Genomic DNA, 24617 nt, shown 5'->3' with positions numbered 1-24617 from the left:
TTTGAATGCTTCTGTTAGGCAGGTATTTTGAATGTGTATCGAAGGGGGGATCGGCTCCGAGGACATAAAGATGACGTGGAGAGATCTCACGTCCCTCTCGTCTCTATCAGGTCTAGTGCATTCTTTCTAAAGAATCAACTCTCTCTCTTTCTCTTTCCCTCTTCTCTCTTTCTCTCTCTTCTTTCTTCTGTCTCTTGTTCTTCTCACTGTGGTCTCCCCCACGATCTCATGCTTTTCACCTCCTGTTGTCTCTTGTTCATATACATATATATACATATGTATGTATATATGTATATATATATGTATATATATATATGTTTGCATATTTCTATTTCTTTCTTTCTCACTCTTTCTTTTTTTCTCTCTTCTTCCTCTGTGATGGATAGATAGGTTTGTATGACGTCCATGAAGTGAGACAAGAGAGACGGAAAGAGAAAGAGAACAACAGCTCTCTTTCAGAAGAAGATTTCCTTTCTTTCTTTCTCACTCTTTCTTCCCTTCTTGCTCTTTCTGTGCATGCGTACACGCAGCCTGGGACAGCCTGCGATTTTCTTAATAGGAGGGCATACAAGAGAGTAAGCACAAGTTGCAAGATCACCATGCAAATCTTTCTTTCGCATCTTCTCCTTTCATCTTGGAAGATTTCTCCTCTAGGAATGATAGGAAAGAGGACCAGTCTTGACTTCTCTAGAGTTTTCCTTTCACACGTTCCGCAGAGTAAAGGCGACTTCTGTGAAGACCTCTCTTGAGAGACATATCAGTGTCTCCTAATTCTAGATGACAAAGAAGTACGTAGATACATATGTCTGTAGATGGAAAGACAGGGAGCCGATCCATCATCTCTCTTTACGTGGTCTATTCTCCCAACTGTGTAAGTACACAGGATAGATAGATCAAGAAGAAGAGAGAAGAAGAGTATTCGAAGCTTGTATATATATATATATATGGATCTATATGTATGTATACACAGAAGAGTGAGAAGGAGATACTCTTATAGATTTCTCTGCTACAACGATGAAGGTTGCAATACCTGCTGGGGTTCTACAGAATATCTATGTATGTAGATGACTGTAGAAGAGAAGGCAGAGGAACCGAAAAATACGGGTGAATGGGGAACTCGAGAGACTGCAGCAATCGACGTCTCTCTCAGCGCTTTCGAGTTTGCTAGTTAACTAGTGCTAGCTAGCTGTGAGGGTTCCCTATAGATTTCAAGAGATAACAGAGAGAAGACCGTTGTTTCTTTCTTTCATATGATTCGTCTCTGTCCGTTGTACGAGGGATGTGCTACGAAGGAAAAGAACAGGGAGAGATTCTTTAGTAAGAAAAGAAGAGAGAAGGGAGAAAGAATGTTTCATCCATGTTAGAAATAGGGAGTCGATTCGTTGCAAAGTGTCAAGAAAAGAAGACTTACACTACAGGGGAGAGAAAGAGCAATAGAGATTCCGAGAGAGCTTCTTTCGCTCTCGCGGATGTAGGCTGGTAAAGAATTCTTTTCTTTCGTCTTTATGACGAGGGAGCTCCATGCGTTTGTTCCTCAGGAGGGGCAAATCAAGAAGGAAGAGAAATCTCTTTATAGAGGAAGAAGAGTCCTTCGATCTTTCTTTCAGGGGGAGTACCTCCCTATCTATCTATCTACCATGAATCTGTCTATCTCTCTATCTTTATTCTCCCCTTCTAAAACTCTTTGGAATCTATCGATCGATGGCTCATCATCTTTCTATGTTATCTAGGGTGTCTCTCATTTTCTCCTGTTTGAGCGACGAGACATTCCTTCTGGACTTTTCTCTTTGCAGAGGTTCTTCTCTCCTTCCGTTTGGTTTCTTTTCCGAGACTTTTTTCTGTTGCTTCTTTTTCTCTTTCTTTAGGATTCTTCCGAAGGCTCTTGTTCTGCGATCAGGCGATGTGCTCGTACTGTCTGGAGGCGCTCGATGGGCTATCCATGGTGAGACACGAGTGTCTAGCTAGCTGTTGTGAAAGAGAGATGACGTGAAAGTCGTTGCTGACGAAACACGAGCGTGTCTTTTTCTTCCTTCTTGTAGTCCGAGTAGTAGGAGTTCTAGGCCCTCTTGTCTAGACTTACGACAGTATAGAAGGTTCTATAGTGTATCGAGATTTGGAAGGAATGTGTGGTTTAGTCCGCTGACTTAGTTCAAACTTGTTAGGTTTCCATGGCTAGACAAGCAAAGTCATGGCTCGAGTTTTTCTCAAACTACAGGCTATACTGAAAGTGAAAGCTCACGGTAAATCCATGCATACCCTAGGGAAGCTAAATTCCATATATATCTATATAGAGAGACATGTATATATTCATACATACATATGGGTGTATACACCGATACACGATATACACATACAAATGTATACACATCTGTACACACAAATCTGTTCACGCAAACATATACGATATCTCTCTATCTATATATATATTTATACATACATATGTGTGGATGCATACATATATGATATGTATATATCTATATATGTGCATGTAGGTGGGTATTGTTTTTCAGACAGGGAGTGTGAATGTGAGGAGTAGTGTGAAAGGAATGGAGTGCGAACCACATGAGAGGGCGATGTATAGTAAGGATATAGAAGTTGGCCCCTCTCCCGGTGTCACTGCTCCGTCTTGAAAAGGAAGAAAAACTGAGAGAGATAGAGAAAAAGAATGAGAGAAAGAGAGACGTGGGTATGTGTTGGCTGTTCATATGCGGTGTAGGTGTCCCTAAGCTGCTTTACTATACTCCCGTCCCTACCCCTCCATGTATACGGCTATCCAGCGGTCGAAAGAAGAAGAGAAGTTCTGTGAAGCATCACCCCAATTCTCAAAAGAAAAACAATTTAGAAATACCCCTTGAAATGAAAGAGGAACTTTGTCAACTTTTGCCTCCTGACTTTCCTAAAGAAGACTGCATGTCTCTTCCTCCTACTGGTCGTCGCAGTAGTCGTGATAGGAGAGGCACCGAAGATAAGAATAACTTGGAGATATTTACTACAACACCTGGTCAAGACACTTCTTTATTCCTTAGCTTTCTACGTGAGCATCACGGCCTGAACTTTCTTGGAGTGATAAACCGTGAGAGGTTACGTCGCAGGTTCTCATTGCCTAGGTGGCAGCAAATGCTAACGTGTCTTGGTGAAAGAAGTAGAGAAAGAGAGGTAGAAGGACGAGGAGATGAGACACAATGTGGTAGATTCGATAAGATTTCAGGGGATCAGTCGAACAGCAAGGAAGTATGGAACAAGGGAGAGAAAAGAGAGGAAGTGACCACAAACGACCAGGTCCAAGAAGCCCCATGTTTCTCAACAAAGGGGAACACAAATGAAGTTTGCCTTGACCTATCGGGGAATTCTGAGAGATCGGGTCTGAATTCGATAGGAAAAGAGGTAGATTCATTCTTTCATCGTGTTCACGCTTTGTTAAAGGAAGTTCGGTTGAATCTTAGCTGTAGACGGGATGGATGAGTGAATCCGTACATCCTGAAGTCAAGACAAGTGAGCTCGAGTGTAAAGTCGCTAGAGAAGAGTCTTTTCATCTTCTGCGGTGTTCGCTTTTCAAAAAGCAGGAAAACAGAAGTACTTCACCTTTTTCTTGAATAGCCGAAGCGCTCTTATGATTCACCTTAGAAGCTTCGTCACTACTCAAATACAGTAAGTCCATCTCCAGACGTTCAACTCTGTCACTGGCGAAAAAGAAGGCGGGGTGGTGTCCAAGAAAGTTTCAACATGGTCGCAAGGAATTCTTCAATGCGGTGAGAGGAGTATAAGTTCCTCTTTGGCCGATCTCTTTTGTGTCAACAGCAGGAACTTTTTTTTTTATTGGGAGTTCCTCGGTTTTGACAAGCAGTCTTTCTCACTGACAGATAAGAGGAGGCTCGCAGAGACACACAACGGATGACCACGGTGCGACTGTAAGCAAGCAAGCAGTTTTGAAGAGACATACCCATGCCTATCTTTGGACTTGCTTGAGAAAAAACGGAAAGATGGCTAGCAAGCAGGCGGATAGGACAAAAGATAGGGAGGACTTCCGTTTGTAGGACGATACTCAAAGCTATTTGGTTGTCAGTAGCTATTCCGGACTTCGCGAGCTTCGTCTTGAGAATGTTTAGAAGACGGCTGCTATCACTGGAGTGGCATGCAAGAAATCTGTCAGACCGCAGCTGGGGTGTGGACCGTGTGTGGAGACGCAGTAAGACTGATACGTTGTCATGAACGATTCGAGAGAAACACCTTGGAGTAGGCGAAGGAAGTACAACCCTCGATCACGCATGCTAAGCCCAGCACAGAGATATTTTACTTTTGTCATGCACCGGATGGGTTCTGTGCCGGTTCTGGAGAAATTTGAAGCTTAGAAGCGCCTTGAGTTTTGAGGAAAACTGTCTACCGCTTCATGTCAGGACGCAAGAAATCAGATGAGGATTGCCTGGGTAGGTTTTCGGCATCGGAGCTTCGTGAGAGAAGCAAGGAAGAAAGTGTTAAGGCTAGCTGCCGTGGACCCAAAAGGCCAAGACAAACGTTCGACCCTGCGCGGCCTCTACCAACAAGTGTGGCTTTTGTCGATGCAGTCACATGCTTCTTTGGCTTCAGTCTCCTTCTCCCATGGCTCCTCTGTGACTAGCTGTGTGTAGAGAGAGCCCTGGAAGGAAAGACCATCTGTTAAAAGTAATGTAGTGGACATGACAAAGTGGCTACTACGTGCGATGGCGTAGTGTCGTGCCTTTGCTTGCCATGTACATTACGGCAAGCCATGATTTTCCTGATCACTTGCCTGCATGCCTGTGTGGCCCCACAGATTTCTTTCTTTTCAAGTACTGCCCGAAAACCCATAGTTTCCAAGGGCTTTTTGCTGAAGACCTTGCGGTCTGCCTGGCTTGAGGAAGCTCTCTGGTGCCTCCCTCCCAGAAGAGCGGTTTTCTTCAGGGTGACGCTCATACCTGAGCAAGGGGAGCTCACTTCTGTCCCTTGGCCACCCAGCCAGTCGATCAGGTTGAAATCCAAGTAGTGAAGAAGCGGTTGAGCGTGATCTCCAGAGGTGCCCAGTACGCTTTCACGCAGTCCACTCATGTTGTGCTCCTTTATGCCACCACTAGAAAGCTAGTTTATCAAGCTGTGTCCAGCTATAACCTGAAAGCATGCGCCCCTCTGTGGCTTTCGTTTTTGACGCTCAGGATCACGAAGAACTGTGAACTTCTTCCTGAAAGTCACTTGTCCGATGTAGCAATCGATAAGCCGCCACCGAGCGGATGATGAGGTCGAATAACTTTTCCTTAGTCCTGGCAGACCTGGTCTTTGCTCGTTGTTTCATTCCTGCTGCAGGGAGCGTTAGCATGCTACAGTGCGGCTAACATGCGTGGGGTGACTGCCCGGTTATCCCGACATCTCATGCTTTGAAAAACTGCTGGGGGCCCAGGTACCTTTCCCCCCCCCCCCNNCGGGACATCCAGCACCCTGCAACAGCTCTGTTTCATCCCTCCGTACGTTTGGCCGATCCAGATTTCTCGGGATTTCTAGCTGCTCTTCTCTCGTATCTCACGCGGATGGACAGACTAAGAAACAGGTTTCTCAGGGGCCCACAGACGAGGCTCCGCTATGAGCCCAACATCATAATGCAGACACTTGTGAAAGGAATGAAGTTTACGAGAATCTAAGACAAGGAGTACCACGCCGAAGCGCTTTCTTCAGTGGGGTCGCCTTTCTAAACAGTGGGGGCTTTCTACGTCACCGCCTTCGACTCTCACAAGACCTAGTGTCCACCTCCACAGATCTCAGCAGTGCAATGAAGGAAATGCTGGATCCACGCCCCGCCATGAGGATACTCCAGTGTGCCGGAGAGCCCAGTGCATAGTAGTTCTGATGTTGTCAAGACACGTGTAACTAAGGGCTCGCACAAAAGCCGTGTCAACGGGCGCTAGGAAGTACATAAGGGATCTACCCAGAGGCAAGACAATCATAAGCTCTGGCTGTGAGGCCCGGACGTCGCTGTGAGAAGAGTGCAGCCTGCACGTTGTCAGCGTACTAACATCGATCACGAGGGAGCGACAAACTAAGCCGGCTTTACGCCTACGTCTCCTGGCTACTCTGCCTGGAATATGAGAAAACTCTAGCTAATTCTTGCTCGGTGAACACATGGGACGCACGCGATCCTACCGACCCGGCGGAGACAACGGAAGTGCACATGTCTGCAATAGCTCGGCAGCGATTTCCGTGAGTTCGGTGCTCGTCTTGGAGTCGCGCCCTTGGCTTGGCTAGTGACAATAAGAGGAAGCCAACAGAGAGTCGCCAATGACGGAGAACCGGTGAAGACATCGAAGACAAGTGTCAGTTCTTCAGACAGCTTCCGCTTCTGCAAGTGTCTACACCGAGGGATCCGCGCTTTCTACTAGACTGTTGACTGTTGGCGCCGAGAGAGAGTTGGTCGAAACAATCGCAGTGAAAGGCAGTGGATCAAATGAGAGAAAGGAAGGAAGGCGGAGACAGTGAGGATCTTGTGCCTCCCTTCCTATCCGGTTTGACCTCATACCATTTCAAGTATCTGCACATCAAAACGTTGGGACAGGGCAGCCAGCCCATCGCAAACTCGTTGTCTTGGCAGGCGTCCAGCTGGGGAAGACGAGGGATCTCTTCGAGTATGCCGCGGCTTCTGTTCTTGTGCTCAGAGGAGTGTAACTGTACCTCTGACCCCGCTTGTCACAACGACCGGGGATCGTCGGAGCCTGCGCAGCTTTCCCGGGGCTGCAAGTGACACAGCTGACTGCGCAGACTTAAATTGCTTCCCACTTCCCCGGATACAGAAGCATCCACTAGGATACGGTTTTGTCAAAGAGCCCCAGGGACTACGCTCATATACAAGTCCGGGTGGGGAACATTCTGCGAGCCGACAACAGAGCCCTGTCCAGCACACTCCAGCTGGCCTGGCTGGCTGTCGACAGCCTGCGACATTCTTTCCTTTCCTCAGTCCCTGGAAGTTTACCGTCGCAGAGTTTCCTCAAAATCATTCTCTCACTCAGTCGCGAGCCCGCGGGCTGGCTACGATTGCCGATAGTGGTGAAGAACGCAGACTCGCCCGCGGTCCCGTGGACAGTCTGAGCCCAGGCGGGCTCAGAGATACAGGCTGGACTCAGCAAGCAATGCATGCGGCTGTTCCGTCTTCTTCGGCGGTTTTCTCTACGCCGTCACCCCATTTGGCTCGTCCGCGACCTGCTTGGAGAGACGATGTCCCGAGGCAGAGTGGCCTTTTCGATCCTCATCTCAGACAGCAGGATTTGGCGGCAGTAGAACGGAGAAAGCTTCTTCAGCAGCGACAGGAAGAACGCGGAACGTCAGGAGTTGCAGGCCACCCCCCAGACTTCCACTGGCAAGATGTCTGGAGCGCGGCGGCGCAGGCCCAGTGTGGAGGAGTGCGCGGGTTGGGAGATATGGGGGCCAAGGGAAAGCACAGAAAAGATTTCAGGTAAAGACAGCCAAACCCGGGCCGCTAAGAATGCTTCACTTACGCGCAAGATGATCCACGGGATCAGCTTTCGCTCTTCATTCGAACAATATCTCACTGTGCCCCTCTGGGCCAGTAGAAGGCTAGTAGCTGGCGGAGTGGGGGACCCCAACTCACGGGAGGTGTCCGCTGAGTTAGACCGGAGAATGACTAGTTCACCGGTGGCTCCACAGGGTCTGACTGACAAGCCGTACTGTAGGGGCTTCTGCAACAAGGAACTAGCTGTGCTTGAGTTGCAATATGAGCACACAGACGAGAACACTTTTGACGTGACCCGTACGACGAAGACATGGCTCTCTTTGTAGGATATGCGTCGCACTGTGTAAGAATGTGATGTTCTAGTCACGATACTCTGGTGCTTTTTGTACTTGAATCACGCCTGCTACGCTACTAAGGTAAGGCACCCTCTGAACCAGCCACATGGAGGGACTGAATAACCCCGTGTACCTTCGAGATGCAGAGCAACCCACAGACACATCGATGCTCCGAGTGCGAGGTTTAGTAGAGTCACTGGCCCTACCTTGAAGCTAGCCGAGACTCCTCGCATCCCAAGGAACGCCTTTCGTGCAGCTGCATAACGGCCGGGTGCCCTGTCTAGCTGAGCTAAGCGTTGGTTGCAGTTGTAGCCACTAAGCCACCCTTGCTCTTGAGATTCCGCCCGATACTCAACATCACTTTCATACTTTTCAGTTTGAGCGAGCTAGTTCTCGAACAGGCGACAAAAGGCTTTCCTGAGCAACAGCGGCACTGAACTTGGCAGTGTTCTCCGGCATAATCCCGCAGTTCGTGCTGCGGTACTTCCGGACGTGTCCGGTTGTGCAGCGCTATTCTGCCTTCATGACTACAGAAGAAAGGTGTCAGAGCGCAGGGGAAGAGACACTCACACTGGTTGCTTTAACGTACCGCGACAGTGTCGACTGGAGCCGGAGTACGTTGTGCAAGGAGCTGTTCAGATAGGCGGAGCGGAAAACACTACATCCACAGCCTGCAGTCTTTTTATCGGAAGCAAACAGCCGTCTTGCTGTTTCAGGGGTTCTCTTTACTGGGAGGATGCCCGCTTGACACAGTCGGGAAGGACAGAACGTAGAAGCTAATGACTGTTTACCGCTGAAAGTCATGAGGACGGTGTCCTACTAAGCAGGCCGAACTGATTCAAGTGTGCCTCACGGCGATGCCCCTGTAACACAGCTCGCCCTGCATTGGATCAACTGCTTTCAGCGAGCTACTCGGAGGTCCGCCTTCCCGGGGTACACCAATGATTCCCGCCCGAGGCCTCAGCCCTGCCGCCGGCCGTAACAGTGTCGGAATACCGGGGGCTTATCCAGTATACGACCGAGGGAACGACCTGCAGGCGTCCAAGCTGGCAGCGGACATACCATCGTTACGAGAGCGCTACATCACAGAGAGGTGCGGCTGCACTGATTGTCAGGACTTGTTAGGCCATGAGCTGTTACAGAAGTACCGTGCACGTAGCCCGTTCCTACCACTGCAAGCAAGAGCCACTTCTGCCGGGGTGAGTACCCTTGTGTCCCCTCTAGGACCTCTCCGGCCTGCATCATCGGGCGCGGAGAGGGAAGGGGGGAGCTCATTTTTGTCTGTGCGTGGGACCGTGTACGGTGCGGGTACTAGACCTCCGACAACTATTCCAGGCATAACACGAATGCCAAGTGTTCACCGCTTTCCTTCGGCTCCCGAGACTCTTGCTTCGTCTCAGCACCTTCCTCCGCTCGCAAGAGCATCTCCTCTGACTCTTGGGGCCTGCAGTTGCCGGGAGCGCTTGGGTCTGGGTCGAGATTCGGGAGTGGGGTGTCGCTGCATCTGCCATGAAAACCGTCTCTGTAGCAGAGAGTCGAGTGCAAGGTCCCGGTCAGCCTCCAGCACACATTGTTCGCCTTTTCCACGGCCACCCAGCGTCCGGTCCCGACGCTGCGACTGGTCGTGCACGAGACAGCGAAGTCTCAGCCGGTTCCGATCCTCCGACAGCAGCCAAAGCAGCAGCAGTGACACACAGTCTGTCTGCTCTTCTGGACACTCCTCGCCCCGCTCAGTCTGTTCGCATCGTTCCCCGAGCATTAGTGCTAGAGCCAGTCGGCCACCTGTACCAAACCCTTCAAAGTTCCCCACCGACCGGACCCCTTCCCTTGGTTCGGGTAACTCTCAACCCGACGCCTGTTGCTCATCGCGTTGCAGCAGTCGGAGGGACAGTCCACACCGTTTCTGCAGGCGCAGTCTTCCTCCGCGCCCCCCGCCGTACTCCGTAAGCCCATCCTTACCCCCACGTCCCTGTGAAATCAAGGAGCACCGCGATTGCTGCACTACCACCTGGCAACAGCAGGAGGCTGCAGTCGAAGCTGCCTTGAGAGCAGCCGAAGCCGCAGCGCTGGCGGCAGAGGCGCAGGCTGAGGCTGACGCTCTCGCGGAAAAAGCGGCCGCTGCTGCAGCTGAAGCTCGATGTCTGTCTGCGGCGCCTTCTTCTCGCAGTAGTAGCAGGTGCAGTAATAGCCATATTTGTCGGAGTCCTCGTCCGTCTTCTACATGCGGTGGAGGCGCTCGGCAGGTGCGGAGTTGCCTGTCTTCCGCATCAGCAACTCGGGCTGCGGATGGGCGGGAAGCTGGCTGTCCCACTCTAGGAAGAGTGCGGTCTTGCAGATCTGACTGTGTTTCTTCCAAATCCACTCCAGCAGCACTCGCCCGACGGGCAGCAGCCGCAGAAGCTGCGTCCATCCACAGACGGCAGGCGGCGGCACTCCGTGGAACAGCGCGCGGCGGGGGTCGCCGGCTAAGCCGGCCTGCCAGTGTGTGTTCCGCTTCATCCAGTACAGGACCCGCTGGCTCCGAGCGATCGTATAGAGTAGCAAAAAAGAAGAAAAAGACAACTACAACAGAGCCCTGTTCTCCTACTGCAGCTGCGGCAACGGCACTGGCTCGTTCCATAGCTGCTGCAGCCGCTCCTGTTGAGAAAGCACTGAAAACGTCAGAGCTTTTCGACCTCCTCGGTCTAGATTCCTCAGGTCAAATTAAACGGCCTTCTCAGGGTCCGGTCAAAAAGGAGACCGCTCGGAAACCCCGGAGCTCAAACTCTTTCCAGAAGCTTACTCGATCCGCCACGGGTCCGAAGCAACCCCAAGCTATCGGAGTCGGGGGTTCGCTTGCAAGTACCAGCGCCACCTCGTTTTCACGTCTCATATCGAGCATCAGTAACAGCGGGTGTTCGAGTGCCAATCCAACAAGGCGTCTCTGTAGTCCGGCATTCAGAAAAATCGAGGCCCCAGAAGATCAAGCCGACCAATCGCCTGTTGCTGCAGCAGCCGCTGCGGCGGCGGCTGTTCTCGCCGCCGCAGCTGCTATAATGGGTACGGCGACATCCGCGGTGCCTGTAGAAGTCACTTCGACCCAAGCAGACATCCATGTGCCTACCACCTCCTCGCGTCTGATTTCGGACACCGCTACCTGCAAGAACGAGCTGGGATCACAGGCTGGTCTCTCCGGTGGGACCTCGTCAGAAAGCAGCGCCCACACAACCGCGTTGTTTGTGGCAAGACAAGCAGCGGCGACAGCTGAGGCAGCACTCCGCTCGCTCCAACACGAATGCAGTCACCCTCTAGAGGTTGAACGTCGCCGTCACTTCAGCACAAGTGCACCGTTCTCCGGGGAACCTCAAAGAATTGGATTTCCCCGGGTGGGGGTCGTGGCGAGCTCAGATGATGTGGGTCTTAGGATTCCACGCCACGCGAGAAGTCCACTAGCAGCAAGTACTTCCAAGAAGCCGGACCGGTGTACCGAAGCTCACGAAGAGACAGAACAGTTGGGAGGAAATTCGAAGAGCATTCAGCCACCAGCTATATCACCCCTTGCGCAGCCCGCCGTCTCCTCGGCGGACGACCATTGCGAAGGCCCAAATGCCGCAGTTGCCTCCTCAAAGACAAGCTCTCGAAAAGCAAGGGCAGCAGCTGCAGCAGCAGCCGAGGCAGCGGAGGAAGCTGCAGCAGCTGTTGCCGCCGTACCAAAGAAGAAGAAGGCTGGAGGCATAAAAAGTACTGCAGTAAAAAGAAAAGGCTCAAAGAACGAGGACGGATCTCCGATGGAGGGGAAACTGCCCAAGCACTTCGGGAGCGGCCAGTACGATCTTTCCGAGGCTGCTAGGGCCAGCTGGGTGACCAACCCAACACTTAGGAGTAGACGTATCAGCAACGAGAAGCTCGCCGGTGAGGGGACAAGCATGGAAGGCCCGCTAGAAGAGCTGACTTCACAAAGCACCCGGGTCAGTGCGGGAAGAACTAAGAAGTCTGGGAGTCGCTGCCAAAGCAACAAAGAGAGCAGCAAAGGAGACGAGACATCGGATGTGGCGTTGTCGAGTATGTCTGCCGGAGTGTCGATTCTTGGACCGACTCCCGGTGAATCCCTTTCTGAAACAAGCAGCATGTCAGCCTCAGTGGCTACCTTCGCCGAGGCAGACACCTCCGAAGCAGAGGAAGAAAGAGAAAGTGACTCAGGAATGGGTAAAAGGGAAATTAGGAAGGCATATGGCAGTCCCAGTGATGACCACAGTGAGGTAGGAGGTGAGAAGAGCGAAGGAGGAAAAGAAAAAAGGAGAGAGAAAAAGAAAAGGGGCAAGAACTCAGCAGCCTCGACACCGGAAGAAGAAAGTGGAGCATCCCAGAGCGCGACTCCTATGGAGGCAAGTGGCGCACCGGAAAAAGAGAAGAAGAAGAAAAAGAAAAAAGCTGCTGAGGAGAAGACTGGTGAGAATTCTGAGGCACCAGCCGAGACTCCAACACGCGAGGACGGCGAATCAGAAGTCTCAAGCAAAAGTTCTTTGAAAGCCCGGAAATCCAAGAAGAAGACGAAAGAAGGGAGCGATGAACTGCAGTCGATGGAAGGCAATTCTATACAGACAGCAGGGACTACCGCCCCGCTGTCTCGAAGAACAAGCAGCTCCGGTGTGGAAGCACTAGAAGAGCCGGCCGGGGAACAAACGCCTTTAGCCCGGAAATCAAGTTCAATCCGAACTTCATCTGTTGAGCTGTCGATGCTTGGAGTTCCGTCTGACGCCGCTCCCTTTGAATCCGGTCAGAGCTCAGAGACGCCCGCCGGGACTGTAGATGAAGAGAAGGCTTCTGGAAACTCGAAGGAGGAAGAAAAAGGACAGACAGACAACGACCAGCAGAATGAGGAAGGACAAAGCGCAGAAACGAGGCCGTTGAAGGAGGAGACAAAGAGTAAAAAGAAGAAATCGGACGGGGGAGACAAAGGGGACCTCGAAGAAGGGGAAGACAATCAGAAGAAGGAAAAGAAGAAGAAGAGTAAAAAGGCAGAGGACGGGGAGGCTTCCGCGCCGGAATCACAGGTTGGTGAAGGGGACGATGTCGAATCGATCGGAGCGCAAGAAGAGGGAGGGAAGAAGAAAAGCAAGAAGAAGAAAAAAAGCAAAGGAGAAGATGGAGAGAGTAATGCTGAAATAGACACTCCAAGAGAAGGAGATGAGACGTCAGATGAGAAGAGAGAAGAAAGCAAGAAGAAGAAGAAGGTTAGAGATGAAGTTGAAGCTGCTGCCGCGCTGAGGTTCTTACCAGCCACCCAGGAGGGCGAAATGAACCCCGACGAGAGCGTGGATTCGGAGGGGAAGAAGGAGAAGAAAAAGAAGAAGAAAACTTCGGTCGAAGAGGAGGGAGAAGTGGCAGGATCTGAAGAAGTGAAGGAAGAGAAGAAGAAGAAAAAGAAGAAGGAGTCGACGACGACCGAAGACACCGGAGAGGCAGAAGGAGGGGAAGGGAAAAAAGAGAAGAAGAAACACAAGAGTACAGAAGGATCAGAGGCTGAAGGAAAGGAAGGCCAACCACTGAAAGAGAAGAAAAAGAAGAAGTCGAAGGAGGAAGTCGATAAGTAGCTGAAGATAGACACCTGAAACCGTTTTGACTCGAGCTCTTTGAGATCTACATCACACTTTCTTTTCTATCGCTAGATTTCTTTAGTTATCCTGACACATTGGACACCACACAAGTCTCCCTCCACGTGTCTTCCCCCTGTTATGGATCGTATTCCCTGCCTGAGGCCAGCGTCCCTGGTTGGTGTACCTGAGCAGAGACTTCTGCCAAACCGTCCTTTTCCTGACTGACCAGCAAAAGAATGTACACATCGCTCGACGCTGCTCGCTCTCTCTCGCTCTCTGTCTTAGCGAAATAAATCTCAGATGAGAATAAGGTCGTCTGTCACGTGCTACAAGTTACCTCTCCCAGGACACACCTCTCACCCGGAAGAAGCGTACTTTTTCTCCGAGACCCCAGAAGACAGACTTACAAGAAACCTTTTCCAGTGAACCTTCTCCGTATGTCTAGAATGAACACGGCAGGAAGAGAGAGACTGTGAAAGAGTGAATAGGAGGCCGGGGCCGGCATTGGTACACGCAGTGTCTTACCGGCCATTTGTTCCTGGAAGAAATGCCCACGAAAGAGAAACCACGGCCTTCTCTCTAAGTTAGTACAAGCGACAGAGGAAGCTTTGGATACGAAGTCTAAGCAAAAGGCCACCGCAACCGAGTTCTGGTACAGAGCTGGTATCTACAACTGAATAGGAACAGTAGAAGGGAGAAGACCGCTCAGAGAAAAGGATTCAAGATGAGCAAAGCACAGGAAAAGACCAAGAACAGTGGACTGATCCAGTGCATGCTGAGATTCTTACAAAGGGAAAGACAACCGACATAGTCTAACAACTCACAAACGCGTAGTCGGGGGTGCCCCGGCGGGCGTGTGGCTCGAGACCTTTGAGCATCCTTCCTGCTTTCGATTCTCCCAGTTTGTTCGATCGCCCAGACGCGTCCCTGTTCTTTGATGATTCCTTAGTGCATTTCCCTCTACAAGGGACACGCTGAACTCCAGTGGTGTCCTTGTCGTAAGAAGGACGCCGTTTTGATGTGTTCCATCTACTCTCCTCGTTGACGTAGTAGAACTGGGTGCTGGCTGGCTGCTTGACGGTCTTTGCAGCAGATTTCGAGAGTGCCAACGATGTTATGGGCCAACTTCTCCTAGGAGTACGTTGAAACTTCTTTGCTGTTCGGAGGTCAGGCTCCTCACAAATTCAGAGGTGGAGCCTCTCAGTCTTCTTCCGAAACTGTGAGAGGATTTTATGTGCAACGAAGGCGGAAATCGCTGTATGGCGCTTCCTCTTCTTGGTAGAGCCTAAAGCGGGACGCCCACTGGCCTCTCCCAGAACTGGGCTCACAAGGAGAGAGAGAGAGATGGTGTCTAGCTCAGGTCATACAGATTCCCTCCGCCCCGCCCCCCGTTGGGGAACAAGTGGAAAGCTCAAGGACCACAAGTCCTCTTCTTCCAAAGACAGAAACGACCTACTTTCACGGACTGGTGGACAGCGGCCTGACCCCTAGTAATTCGATGGTCGGAACCAGCATTTAGGAGCGGGTGATTTGCGCAGTCTCCGTGAAGTGGCCATCGCCCTACGAATACGCTGAACTTCCTCGCTACACTATGGAAGGCCGCTCAGGTGGCATGACTTTCCCCACCCTCTTGGCACCTGAAGATCTACGTTTCTTTCTCTTTCAATGAACGTTTCCCCTGGGGTGGAGCGACGGCCGAGCCCTCTCTTGTGCTGCCAGTGATGACTACCCCCCGAGGACACCCTTTGTTGGGTAGAAAGGAAGCTTGTTTTCGTCGCTCCTTCATCGACCGTGGAGCGAAGCGCCGCCGGCGGACCTCGATTCAATGTGCTCTCTCTGGCCGGATCATGCTAGGCCTGGTTATCCACAAGCGGCTTGGGGTGACGGACGGAGGGACCGCACGACAATGAAAGGAACCACACAAGATGGAAAGGGACGAGCGCCCAACCAAAGTGAATCCACGTCCACATGCACTCCGGGCTGTCTCGCTTCTTATGCTCGGACTATGCTACATATAATCCTGACTGGCATGCCGTCTTTCATTTCTTGAGAATGAAAAAGCAGCAGCGCAAATGAGCCTACTCTTCGGCGTGTCGGCGGTATGGACTTTCCTGTGGTGTATCTCCCATGTTTGTATGTTGTTTACACCGTCTGTGCCTTTCCTTCCGGGGTGCCGCTACGGAAACACAGCTGCTCTCTCTAGGTTTTCTGTATGACTGTCGCGTACCCCCAGGCTTGCCGCACCGTGGCATGCTCATAAGACCCGGAGACATCTCAACGGCCCTCCTCGTGGCACGCGTGCCGAAACTGCTAGACCGGAGCCCCGGCAGCGGCAACGCCAACCGGAGCACCGCACCAATAAAGAAGCCGAAGCGGATCATGAGGTAGATCGAGGAGCGCGCGCCGTCTCGTATTCCCAAAGACAGAGTCACAAGCGCGTCTTAACACAACCAAACAACACAGATGAAGGTACAAAAGAGCCGCCTACATCAGAACATCATTCTCGTGGAGCGATGACAAGACCGTGGAGTGCCGATTCTCAGCGAATGCGGACGCGTTTCTTGACGAATACCGGCAAGCAGCAGCGAACACAGCCCTGGAGACGCTTGCAACAGTGGCAAGAAGAGTGGAACCGTCAAAAACGATGGCGCCAAAGGAGAAGCATGCAGCTGCAAAAAGGAAGACATGTCCCTTCGCGATCAGGTGTATCCTTGAACGGAGCACCAGTCTCTCGACAACTCTCGCCACTTGCCCAACTCAGCCGACAGTCCCGGAGCGGGCCGCTGAATCTTCCACCTGTGACTCGTGTGAAGAGGGCGCCAGAAAAGCAGATACCGAAACAAGTCCATTCACAGCAACAATCGGGCCCACCAGATGTAGTGAATACAGTGAAGAGTAGTACACAGACAGGGGCCCTTCCTCAGAAAGAGGCGGCTGACCAAGAGTCCCTCTCGAGCAGTAGTTCCTCGTCCTCAGATGACGAGAACAATCCAGCCGTGGCGAACCTGGCAAAGCCTCCGGTCTCAACAAAAGAGACACCGGCAGAAGCGGATGATGGGGGCATCACAAGTGAAGAGAAGAAGGAGACCGATTTCATTAGTGTCGAACCCGTCCTTGATGAACGCGATGTGAGTTCCGGGTCCCGCCCCGTGATAGCCGCTTCTCTCCTGTCGCCGCCTCCTTGGAGCCAAGGGCACGATCTATCTACACATTCGTTCAAGAGAGAGCCGTCCACCGCTACTGTTGGCAGGAAGTCCCCGAAAAGCCTAACGCCTGTGAGGCCTCTTGAAAGCTGTCCAACTGCTGCAACGTTGGAAACGGTCCGAGGCCACACCCTAGAGATGCTGCCGTCAGTAGCTTCCTGCGCTTCTCTTAGAACTTCAGCACCGTCAGTCCGGCTGGAGAGACGAAATTCAATGGCCTCGGTAGGAAAAAAAAGCCTATCGAGGAGCAGAGAGCAAAGTGTAGAGAGACTTGGGCCAGTTAGGTACCGGCCCGAGGCCGCCCCGCCGGAATGTTCATCAGCAGCAGAAGCAGCGGCAACGAGGAGAGTCGCAGCCGTGGCGAAGAGGGATTTACGTAGGGCGGCTGAAAAGGCACGAAAACTAGAAAGGCGATTAGAAGCTCTCCTCACCTTTGCTCATTGTCTCAGTGTTACCCCCCAGCAGTTCCTGCCTCCTCCTTCAGAAGGCGCACGCTGCGAGGGATTCCATCCTCTTGCTGCTACTGATCTTTCCAGGGCTGAATGCACAACCCGCTCCCCCTGCAATGACTGCCGATGTCACAAGCACCAAGCAGAAACGAACGAAAAACTTCGTTCAGCCTGTTGTGGCTGTAGCACAACACACGTGCCGGGGAAGCTGTCGGACCCAAGGGCCACCCCCCCTCCTCCTGGGCCGCGGCTTGATCTACAAAAGTTGGGTATGCTGCAGCACATGCGTGATCTGGAACAGAATCTAGGGGCACTGCAGGAAGCTCCTGCCGCTATGATGTTCACTGCAAGTACGGGTCAGCGGAAGGAGGATCGAGTGGCCTCGACATCCTCGCAAGGAAACCAGCAAACTGCAAACCTTCAAGGATTCTCGGCACAGAAATGTCGGTTCCATCTTGGATCTCCGCCTATAGAGTTGATGATGGCCGGTGCGGAAGTCCAAACCGGGCCGAATTCATTACAACAGAACGCACAACGGTCTGAGGAGACACTCCGACAACAGGCAGTTCTTCAGGAGAAGCTGAATTGCGCGTACGTCGGTACTAGCGGAAATTCACACAAGGAATCTGCCAGAACAATCGCCGCACAGGCTGCTGCGGAGGTTGCCCGTGCCTCCGCTACTGCCCTAGGGATTTCCCTCGAAAACCCTAGCACTGATCCATGCGTAGTTACATTCTCCGGGAAGGAGAACACGCTGCAACCTTCAGATAAGCCTATCTCAACAGAGAAAGGAAGGGCAACCGTCACCTCCAGTCATCCGGGCCCCTTAGGACTTCCGCTGCAGACCAGACCGCAAGAAGAACCGACTTCGTGCTCGCCGGGGCCGAAGTCAGAACGTTCTATCTCAGCAACCTCTTCTGTTACAAGTTCATCCGAGAGCTCCGATGCGGAGGAGACAGGAGAAACACACAGTAGGCTTCTACAGGAGTTTCAGCAGGGCCAGGAAAGGCTGCATGAGCTAAGCGTGAAACAGCAACTGCTTCTCCAACACCTCAAGAGTGATCAACCATCAAACCCTGTGCTTCCTCCCCCTCAGCCGCACCAGCCTGCCCGCGATCAGCCTGCTCCACCGTATGTCAACCTACTGGAGCAGTGCGTACTCATGTGTGAGATGGCTGAAGACCGGGTATACCGCAGACTTCTACGGGAACAGAAGAACTGCCGGCTGTCAACCAGCTCGACAGATCAAGATGGAACATCACAAGTGTTTCATAAGCCTTTCTCTATCTCAAGACAGAACTCCTCAAGTGCGTTACTACCGAGACGAAAAGCCCTAACTTCGCCGAAGAAAGAGGACAGCCCTCCTAGACAGCGCCAATTCCAGCAGGAGCAGGAGTTGGATCAGCCAGCGTCGCTCCAACAGCCAAGGGCTCTGATTATTGAGCCCTCAGACTTGAGACCAGAGATCAGAAGAGAGCTCTTTGCTTTCCGGTGCCAGACCACAGAGATGCTTTTGAAGCGCGAACCTTTGCTCAGGACACAGCTAGAGCAGCTCAACTGGAGGCAAGCACGTCAAAAAGCCGGACAAGGGAGTCTGACACAGTATCCAGGGATCGGCGATGTCGGTAGAGATTCTTTGGAGACGGACCAAGAGAAAGAAGACGCCATATTCGAGGAATACGGGAGCTGGGCAGTCCGAGCGGAGATTGCAGAGGAGTTTCTACAAGATCTATTAAGCGATGTCCTCCAAGATATTGAAGGAGTTGTCGATCATGTTGTGGATCGCCTCATTCAGGAAGAGAAATCACACTTTCTTGCTTTACAGAATGCGAAAGCAGAGAATGCATCCCATTAGACCAGACCTGACCAACCTGACTTATAATGATTCTCTCTATAAAGATATGGCTATCTATTTAGCTTTCCACTTACCCTCTTCTTTGCCGATGGCACGGAGCAGTTCTGCGTATCCCTCCTATCTTTCCACCTGCCCGACTCTATCAGGCTTCCTTTAACGGCTTGTGTCAGCTCAACTTCCTCTTAGGACGCGTGTGAAAAAAACGACAATCTCGGTCGTTTCTCCTCTTCGCCCTTCATGTCTGACAAATGGAATTCTTCTCTCCTGAGAATTGGGTCTCGAGATAACGTTGCCCATCTGCACGACACCGGTTCTCTCCCTTCTTTGAGCTAGTTTCTTGGATCTCTTTCACTTGAACACTCTCTCCTGTCTCTCCGACAAGGATATCTGCCTCTACTCATACACAAGAATCGCCCTTCTTTATCCTTACCGATGAACAATCATGGCTTGGTCCTCTGCTGTGTTTCTTGCTCTCTCAAGAGCTGTGTCGATGAACTTAGATCGGCTCCCCTGGCAATATCCAGTGTCTTTCATTCTTCAGAATACACGTGCTGAGACCCACAGGTAGCGAGACAACTCGCTTCTCTTGGTATAAATTCCTGCGTGTCGCTCCTCATCGGAGCTGAGGAGACGCCTAACCTGGTTAGTCAGTATTCAGCTGGAAAGATCATTCTTCTGTCTTCACTAGATCCTTGCCGCTTACCCATTCAACGACTTACCTACAGCCAAAAGAAGAATTGAATCTGCAACATCACCTGATCATCTTTGCGACTTCTGCACCTCTTGAATTGCAGCATGAACCATTGAAGGGGTTCTCGCTTAGTTTTTTTTTCTCTGCTCTATCAGTTCTCTTCCATTTTTTCTTCATCCGTAGAAGAACAGATAGCCAGCGCGTCACGAAAACCAGATAGGCAAATGAACCGAGATAGAATTCACTCGGAGATACGAAAGACACATGTGAGATGTGCGACGAGACAGAAGAAATAGAGAGAAACACAGATATCCAATTTTACCAAAGCAGTCTTGCTCACCTGTCTCTTGGTGAATCGAAGGTTCCTCCTTTCCACCATGCAATCGCGTCACCTCGAACGAGAGATGGAAAGACTTCTTTCCTTCATTCTCTTCAAATGGTTTCTCTCTCTTCATTAGAAGGAAAAGACCCAAAAGATTCAGCCACGTGTCCTTATCTACCTACTTAAACCTGCCTTTTCTTTCGTCTCGCCATCATGGAAATGTCTCTCTATCTCTTTTTCAAACAAACGTGACTTGAGGAATCTCCCTTGAGTAGAAGCGAGCGCAACAAAAGTGATGAGTCTACAGCCCTTCACTGCAGGTCCACTTATACCATTCCTTCTCTTCTTTCCTCTTTCTTCTTCTTTTTCTTCTTCTTTGAGACGACCTATTTCTTTTCTTATCCATAGATCCCCGTTTTTACTGGTCTCCTTTCTCAACAATCTTTCTATTTTCTCGTGACTTCTCTTATCCGTCCAAAAAGAACTTTTTAAGCCTTTCACTGTTTTGACCTGTAAGAGTCTACGCTTTTTTCCTTGTGTCTGAGAGAGAAGATTCTCTTTTCCTTGTAGAGTACCGATTCAGAATCCGAGTGATCCGTTTTTCTTCAGTCTCTTCATTAGCAGCTTCAGTCTGTTTCTCTTGGAGATACTTCTCAACTTGACGTAAGTGAGCTCGTTTCTCTAAAATCTCTCGAAGTTGAATGAAGAGAAGCCGGGCATGAAGTTGAACTTGAAGCAGAGAGACAGATGAGCTATGTGTTGATAATAATAAGCATGGAGGAAGATACTTCTGAAAAAGAATAGACAGCACGCAACCATACAAAGAAAGAGAGAGAAAGAGATCTCCCAACACACAAGAGAAAAGAATGCCAGGGAAACTTGAAACGACGAGCTCTATAGAAAGAGGAGACAATAAACATACCCTCCTACACCGGCAAGCTTCACATCAAGTTGGGAGAAAGATGCTGTATATCCGCAGAGAGACAGACAGACAGACATGCCGAAGAAGAAGAAGAAGAGAGGAGATCAAGAAAAACCTTCCGTACCTTTGCGAGGTCGATCTGGTGTAGAGACAGCTGATCTGCCTTGGCAATCACATCAATCCTACGAAGAGACCAAGACATAACACAGAGAAAAACGACGCCCCCATGAAACTCTCCCTCTGCCCGTTAGAAGAGGAATGAAATCTCCTCCTTGATGCAAGTTACAGACAGATACATACGACACAGTCTGGCTTGCTTTGCTAGACAAAAGAGAGGACTCTCTATCTCTCTCCACAACTGAAGAAGAGGCCCACATGACGTGCTACCGCCTGCTAGGTTCAAGCTAACGACAGACAAGGAGAACAAGAAGATAAGAAAAACTCATGGGGAGAAAAAGAACTCATGGAAACTCTGGTGTACGTACAGGTGATCTCATCGTCTTTCGCTCTTTCATCCTTTCTCATCTCTCTCTTTTTCTTTCTCCCTCTATTCTTTCTATAGATGAGACTACCTAGCATCACCCTTTACTCTTCTGAGAAAATACAGATATAATAAGCTCCTACATACATGGACAAATCAGAGATCTAGCTATCTTTAGTCTAGTTATCTATCTATCTATCTTTAATCTATCCATCTATCGGCCTATGAAAAAGAGAGACGTCTCGTGCATGTATATACCATGGCCTCCGAGGAAATCTCTCTCTTAGTTGATTCCTTAGATGCAGTTGAGCCTTCAAACTCAGGGGACATCTTCCCTCTCTCTCTTCTTTCACTCTACCATCCTTTTTCTTCTTCTTCTCCTCTGTCTTCCTCTCATCTTCTTCTACTCCTTGTTCTTCTTCTTCGATCGACGAGGGTAGGCTCGAGCAATCGAATAAGAAGAGAACCCCAGTAGGTAAGTGAGAAAGAGCTGTAAGAGTTAGTCTCTCGTACACACTCGCTTCTTCTTCACTTCCTTGGAGTATTAAAGACGGACCATCCAGTAGCTGAAAAGGAAAGCGATACACTCAGAAGGAGAAAAAAACATACACAGACACACACAGACAAAGAGAAAAGGCGAAAGAGAAAGAGAGGGGAAGAGAGAGAGAAGAGAGGGAAAGGCAAAGAAAAAGAGAGATTTCGAACTGAAAAAGAAAGAAGCGCTGACTTTACGATCTTTCTTCTTTTCTTCCTCCTTACCTGGCCTATCGGCTTATATGCGGGGAGAGCATCTTGAGGAGACGAGGATAACACAGGTTTTCTCTCATATATCTTCCCTACATGAATGCCTTGAGTTGAAAATCCCTTGGGGCTAACGAAGCTTCTTGTTCTCTCTCCTTTTTCTTGTTCTTCTATTGATGTTTCTCCTGCCTTCTTGGCCAGGTGTCTTCCTAGATCCATACCTTTCCTTTCTAATTCTACGAAAGGAAGAGACTTCCACGGGGAGACGGTCGCGGAAGAGGAAGGAATGTCTGTATCGATGAGAGGACGAGAAGCACCTGAAGATGATCTCTCCTTCTGCAAGTAGAAGGCCATAAGCATACATACTCATGCAGCCATACGTACATATACATACATCTACACACATATGCTTACATACCAAATCATACATATTTACACATATCCAAGACACAAGCCGAGAGAGAAAGATGGGAAGAAGAATCGGTCTAATCTCTCCGTATATTTGGATTTCTTTCTTTTTTTCTTTTCTTGCTCCTGCCTTTTCGCTTCTTCCTCTTCCTTTCCGTCCTTTTCTTCTTTATCTTCTCTTCTTTGCAGGCTCGGAGATTCCTCGGCAAGTCTTAGATTGCCTAGCGGACTTCGTTTTCTGCTGTACACCCGACCCCTCGAGTAAAGCGACGTATGATGAGGTAAGAAAGAAGAAGAGAAGAAAGAAAACAACAGGTAGGAAGGAGAAGAGATAAGATAGAGATAGATCAACTGGACCCGATGAAGCAGCTCACAAATGAAGATGGGACTCGAGAGAGAGAGAGAGGAAAGACAGAAAAGTCAGCAGTCCGCGCAGTGTCCTCTAACTCTCTGTAATGACGTGTGTTAAGACGTCATTACAGAGAGTTAGATGAATGTTGTTGGAGTGTATGTACACCTCATCATTACACCTCTTTACCCTGCTGACTATGTCTGACGCAAATCAACGTTCCTTCTCAGTCTCTGTATGTCGAATCAATCTGTCTGTGTGTCTCTCTATCTTTAATCTCTCCATCTCTTTCCCTGCTCGGCAGTATCATTCTTTGTCATGAGTTCTCTTGCTTTTCCTTTCTTTCTTTTCTTTTCCTAGGCTCTTCGACTGCAACGTGAAGCAGAGGCGTATGAGAAGGAGCAGAAAGAAGAGAATTTACGTAGACGCCTAGAGGAGAAGCGAGGTGTCAAGATCTTCCATCTTGCAGAAGATAAAGTTCGAGCGTATCGATGGCTACTATTACTTCTCAGTCTTTTTGTAATGTTCTTTCTCGGAGGGATATCTCTTCTTATCGATGCTCCCAAGGTGTTTCGAGACCATACAGCTAGCCAATCGATTGCGAATGAGCCCTTTGTCTCGACAGATCCTATCATATCGAAAGAGCTCTTGAAGACCTCACCCCCTCTATGGTTTACCCCCAACACTTGTCAGAGAGGAGACACCTCCTCGTCGTCGAGTGCTGGAGCATCGACAGTTCCATCAATTCCAACTACACTTCCAGAGGTCAGAAGAAAAAGAAAAAGAAGACGACGAAGAAGATCCAGAGGAAAGAAAGAAACGGAGAGATGCAGTGGAAAGAAAGAAATGAAGAGATACAGAAGAAAGAAGGAGAGGGATAGATGCAGATCAAAGAGAAAGAGATGAGAAAGGATGAAAGCGAAAGAGGGGAAGAATGACTGAGAGAAAAAGAGATCTTCTTTCTTCTTTGGTTCGCTTGTGTATCTTTCAAGTGGACGAAGAAAGAGTTGCTTTTGCTTATGCGGTGCGCGCGTGTAAGGAATGATGACGTAGGTGCTTATGGTCTTTATGATGTATGGATGTCTCTCTACTATGCACAGACACGCCGTATAGATAGAGATACGTAACACAAGGAAGAGAGATGCTTAGAACGCTTACCTATACATCTACAGAGATGTATATGTGTGTCTTGTATACATGTTTCTTTCGTAACTCTTTCTCTTTCTTTGTTTCTTTCTTAACTCTTTCTCTTTCTTTCTTGTTTGGGCGTGTTTGTTTGCCCCCAGCCACTTCAGCATACAGTGACCTTATCAGATGTGTGTACGATCCAGGGGATTTATGACTGGCTGGAGCAAGTCCTCTCAAGCCGAGTGTTGAATGCGGCTTCATCTGCTCCCTATCTCTCGCCTCGCTCTCCTTTAGCCAATCCAGGGGCTCTCCTCGAAGTCACTCGAGTGCAAATCTCCTGCCGAACTTCTGGTGGAAATGCTCGTAAGTCACAAATATCTATCTATATCTGTTCGTATCTAGATGAAAAGATACATCTCTCTCTTCTTGTAGATATCTATATCTCTATAGATACATATGTCTATATATAGATACGTCTATCTCTCTAGATATGTCTGTGACAAACTTCATGCGAAGTCTGTGGTTCGTTCATGGGTTCGAGGCTCAGGCGTTGGCTGCTATCTCCCTCTTGTCTTCTCATTTCGTAGAGAAACAGAAGATAGAAAGGATACATCTAGAGAGAGAGAGAGACTTCTTATTCTTTTTCTTTCTCTCTCTGGACTTGTTCCTTCTCTTTTGTCTCGGTTCTTTCG

The 24617-nt window shown here is 49.9% G+C and overlaps 6 protein-coding genes across 6 annotated transcripts in view; 3 read left to right on the top strand and 3 right to left on the bottom strand.

Moving 5' to 3' along the window:
• The window catches only part of CSUI_004374 (2og-fe oxygenase family protein), a 9073-nt gene extending 4480 nt beyond the window's left edge, over positions 1-4593 (top strand). The window contains exons 2-5 of the mRNA XM_068064566.1: positions 19-110; positions 531-575; positions 1866-1942; positions 2717-4593. Coding sequence (XP_067923462.1) covers positions 19-110; positions 531-575; positions 1866-1942; positions 2717-3462 — 960 coding nt within the window. The 3' untranslated portion in view covers positions 3463-4593. The remainder of the gene's footprint in view (positions 1-18; positions 111-530; positions 576-1865; positions 1943-2716) is intronic.
• Positions 4594-9158: 4565 nt separating this feature from the next.
• On the bottom strand, positions 9159-9812 carry CSUI_004373 (uncharacterized protein). Its single transcript, XM_068064565.1, has one exon. It carries the CDS (start codon positions 9557-9559, stop codon positions 9197-9199), a length of 363 nt encoding a protein of 120 aa, XP_067923461.1. The 5' UTR covers positions 9560-9812; the 3' UTR covers positions 9159-9196.
• A 2236-nt stretch (positions 9813-12048) lies between these two features.
• Positions 12049-12845, top strand: CSUI_004372 (uncharacterized protein; the record flags this gene model as incomplete). The annotated part of the gene is made up of 1 exon (XM_068064564.1): positions 12049-12845. A coding segment is annotated over exon 1 (687 nt), but the record flags the coding sequence as incomplete, so codon positions are not given.
• A 2907-nt stretch (positions 12846-15752) lies between these two features.
• On the bottom strand, positions 15753-16366 carry CSUI_004371 (uncharacterized protein; the record flags this gene model as incomplete). The annotated part of the gene is made up of 1 exon (XM_068064563.1): positions 15753-16366. A coding segment is annotated over one exon (231 nt), but the record flags the coding sequence as incomplete, so codon positions are not given.
• A 2543-nt stretch (positions 16367-18909) lies between these two features.
• Positions 18910-22504, bottom strand: CSUI_004370 (nucleolar gtp-binding protein 1). The gene is made up of 4 exons (XM_068064562.1): positions 22059-22504; positions 21558-21865; positions 20943-21000; positions 18910-20686 (listed from the first exon to the last, which is right to left on the bottom strand). The coding sequence occupies exons 1-4, from the start codon at positions 22398-22400 to the stop codon at positions 20417-20419; spliced, it is 978 nt and encodes a 325-aa protein (XP_067923458.1). The 5' UTR covers positions 22401-22504; the 3' UTR covers positions 18910-20416.
• A 135-nt stretch (positions 22505-22639) lies between these two features.
• The window catches only part of CSUI_004369 (polycystin cation channel protein), a gene marked incomplete at its 5' end in the record, with an annotated part of 3286 nt that continues 1308 nt past the window's right edge, over positions 22640-24617 (top strand). The window contains 3 exons of the mRNA XM_068064561.1: positions 22640-22729; positions 23158-23562; positions 24084-24287. Of these exons, the coding sequence (XP_067923457.1) occupies positions 22640-22729; positions 23158-23562; positions 24084-24287 (699 nt within the window). The remainder of the gene's footprint in view (positions 22730-23157; positions 23563-24083; positions 24288-24617) is intronic.

Source organism: Cystoisospora suis (genome assembly GCF_002600585.1).
Source record: "Cystoisospora suis strain Wien I chromosome Unknown contig_2025, whole genome shotgun sequence".
Lineage (NCBI taxonomy): Eukaryota > Apicomplexa > Conoidasida > Eucoccidiorida > Sarcocystidae > Cystoisospora > Cystoisospora suis.
The sequence above is the reverse complement of the archived record's forward strand: the minus strand, read 5'-3'. Positions and strand labels throughout refer to the sequence as shown.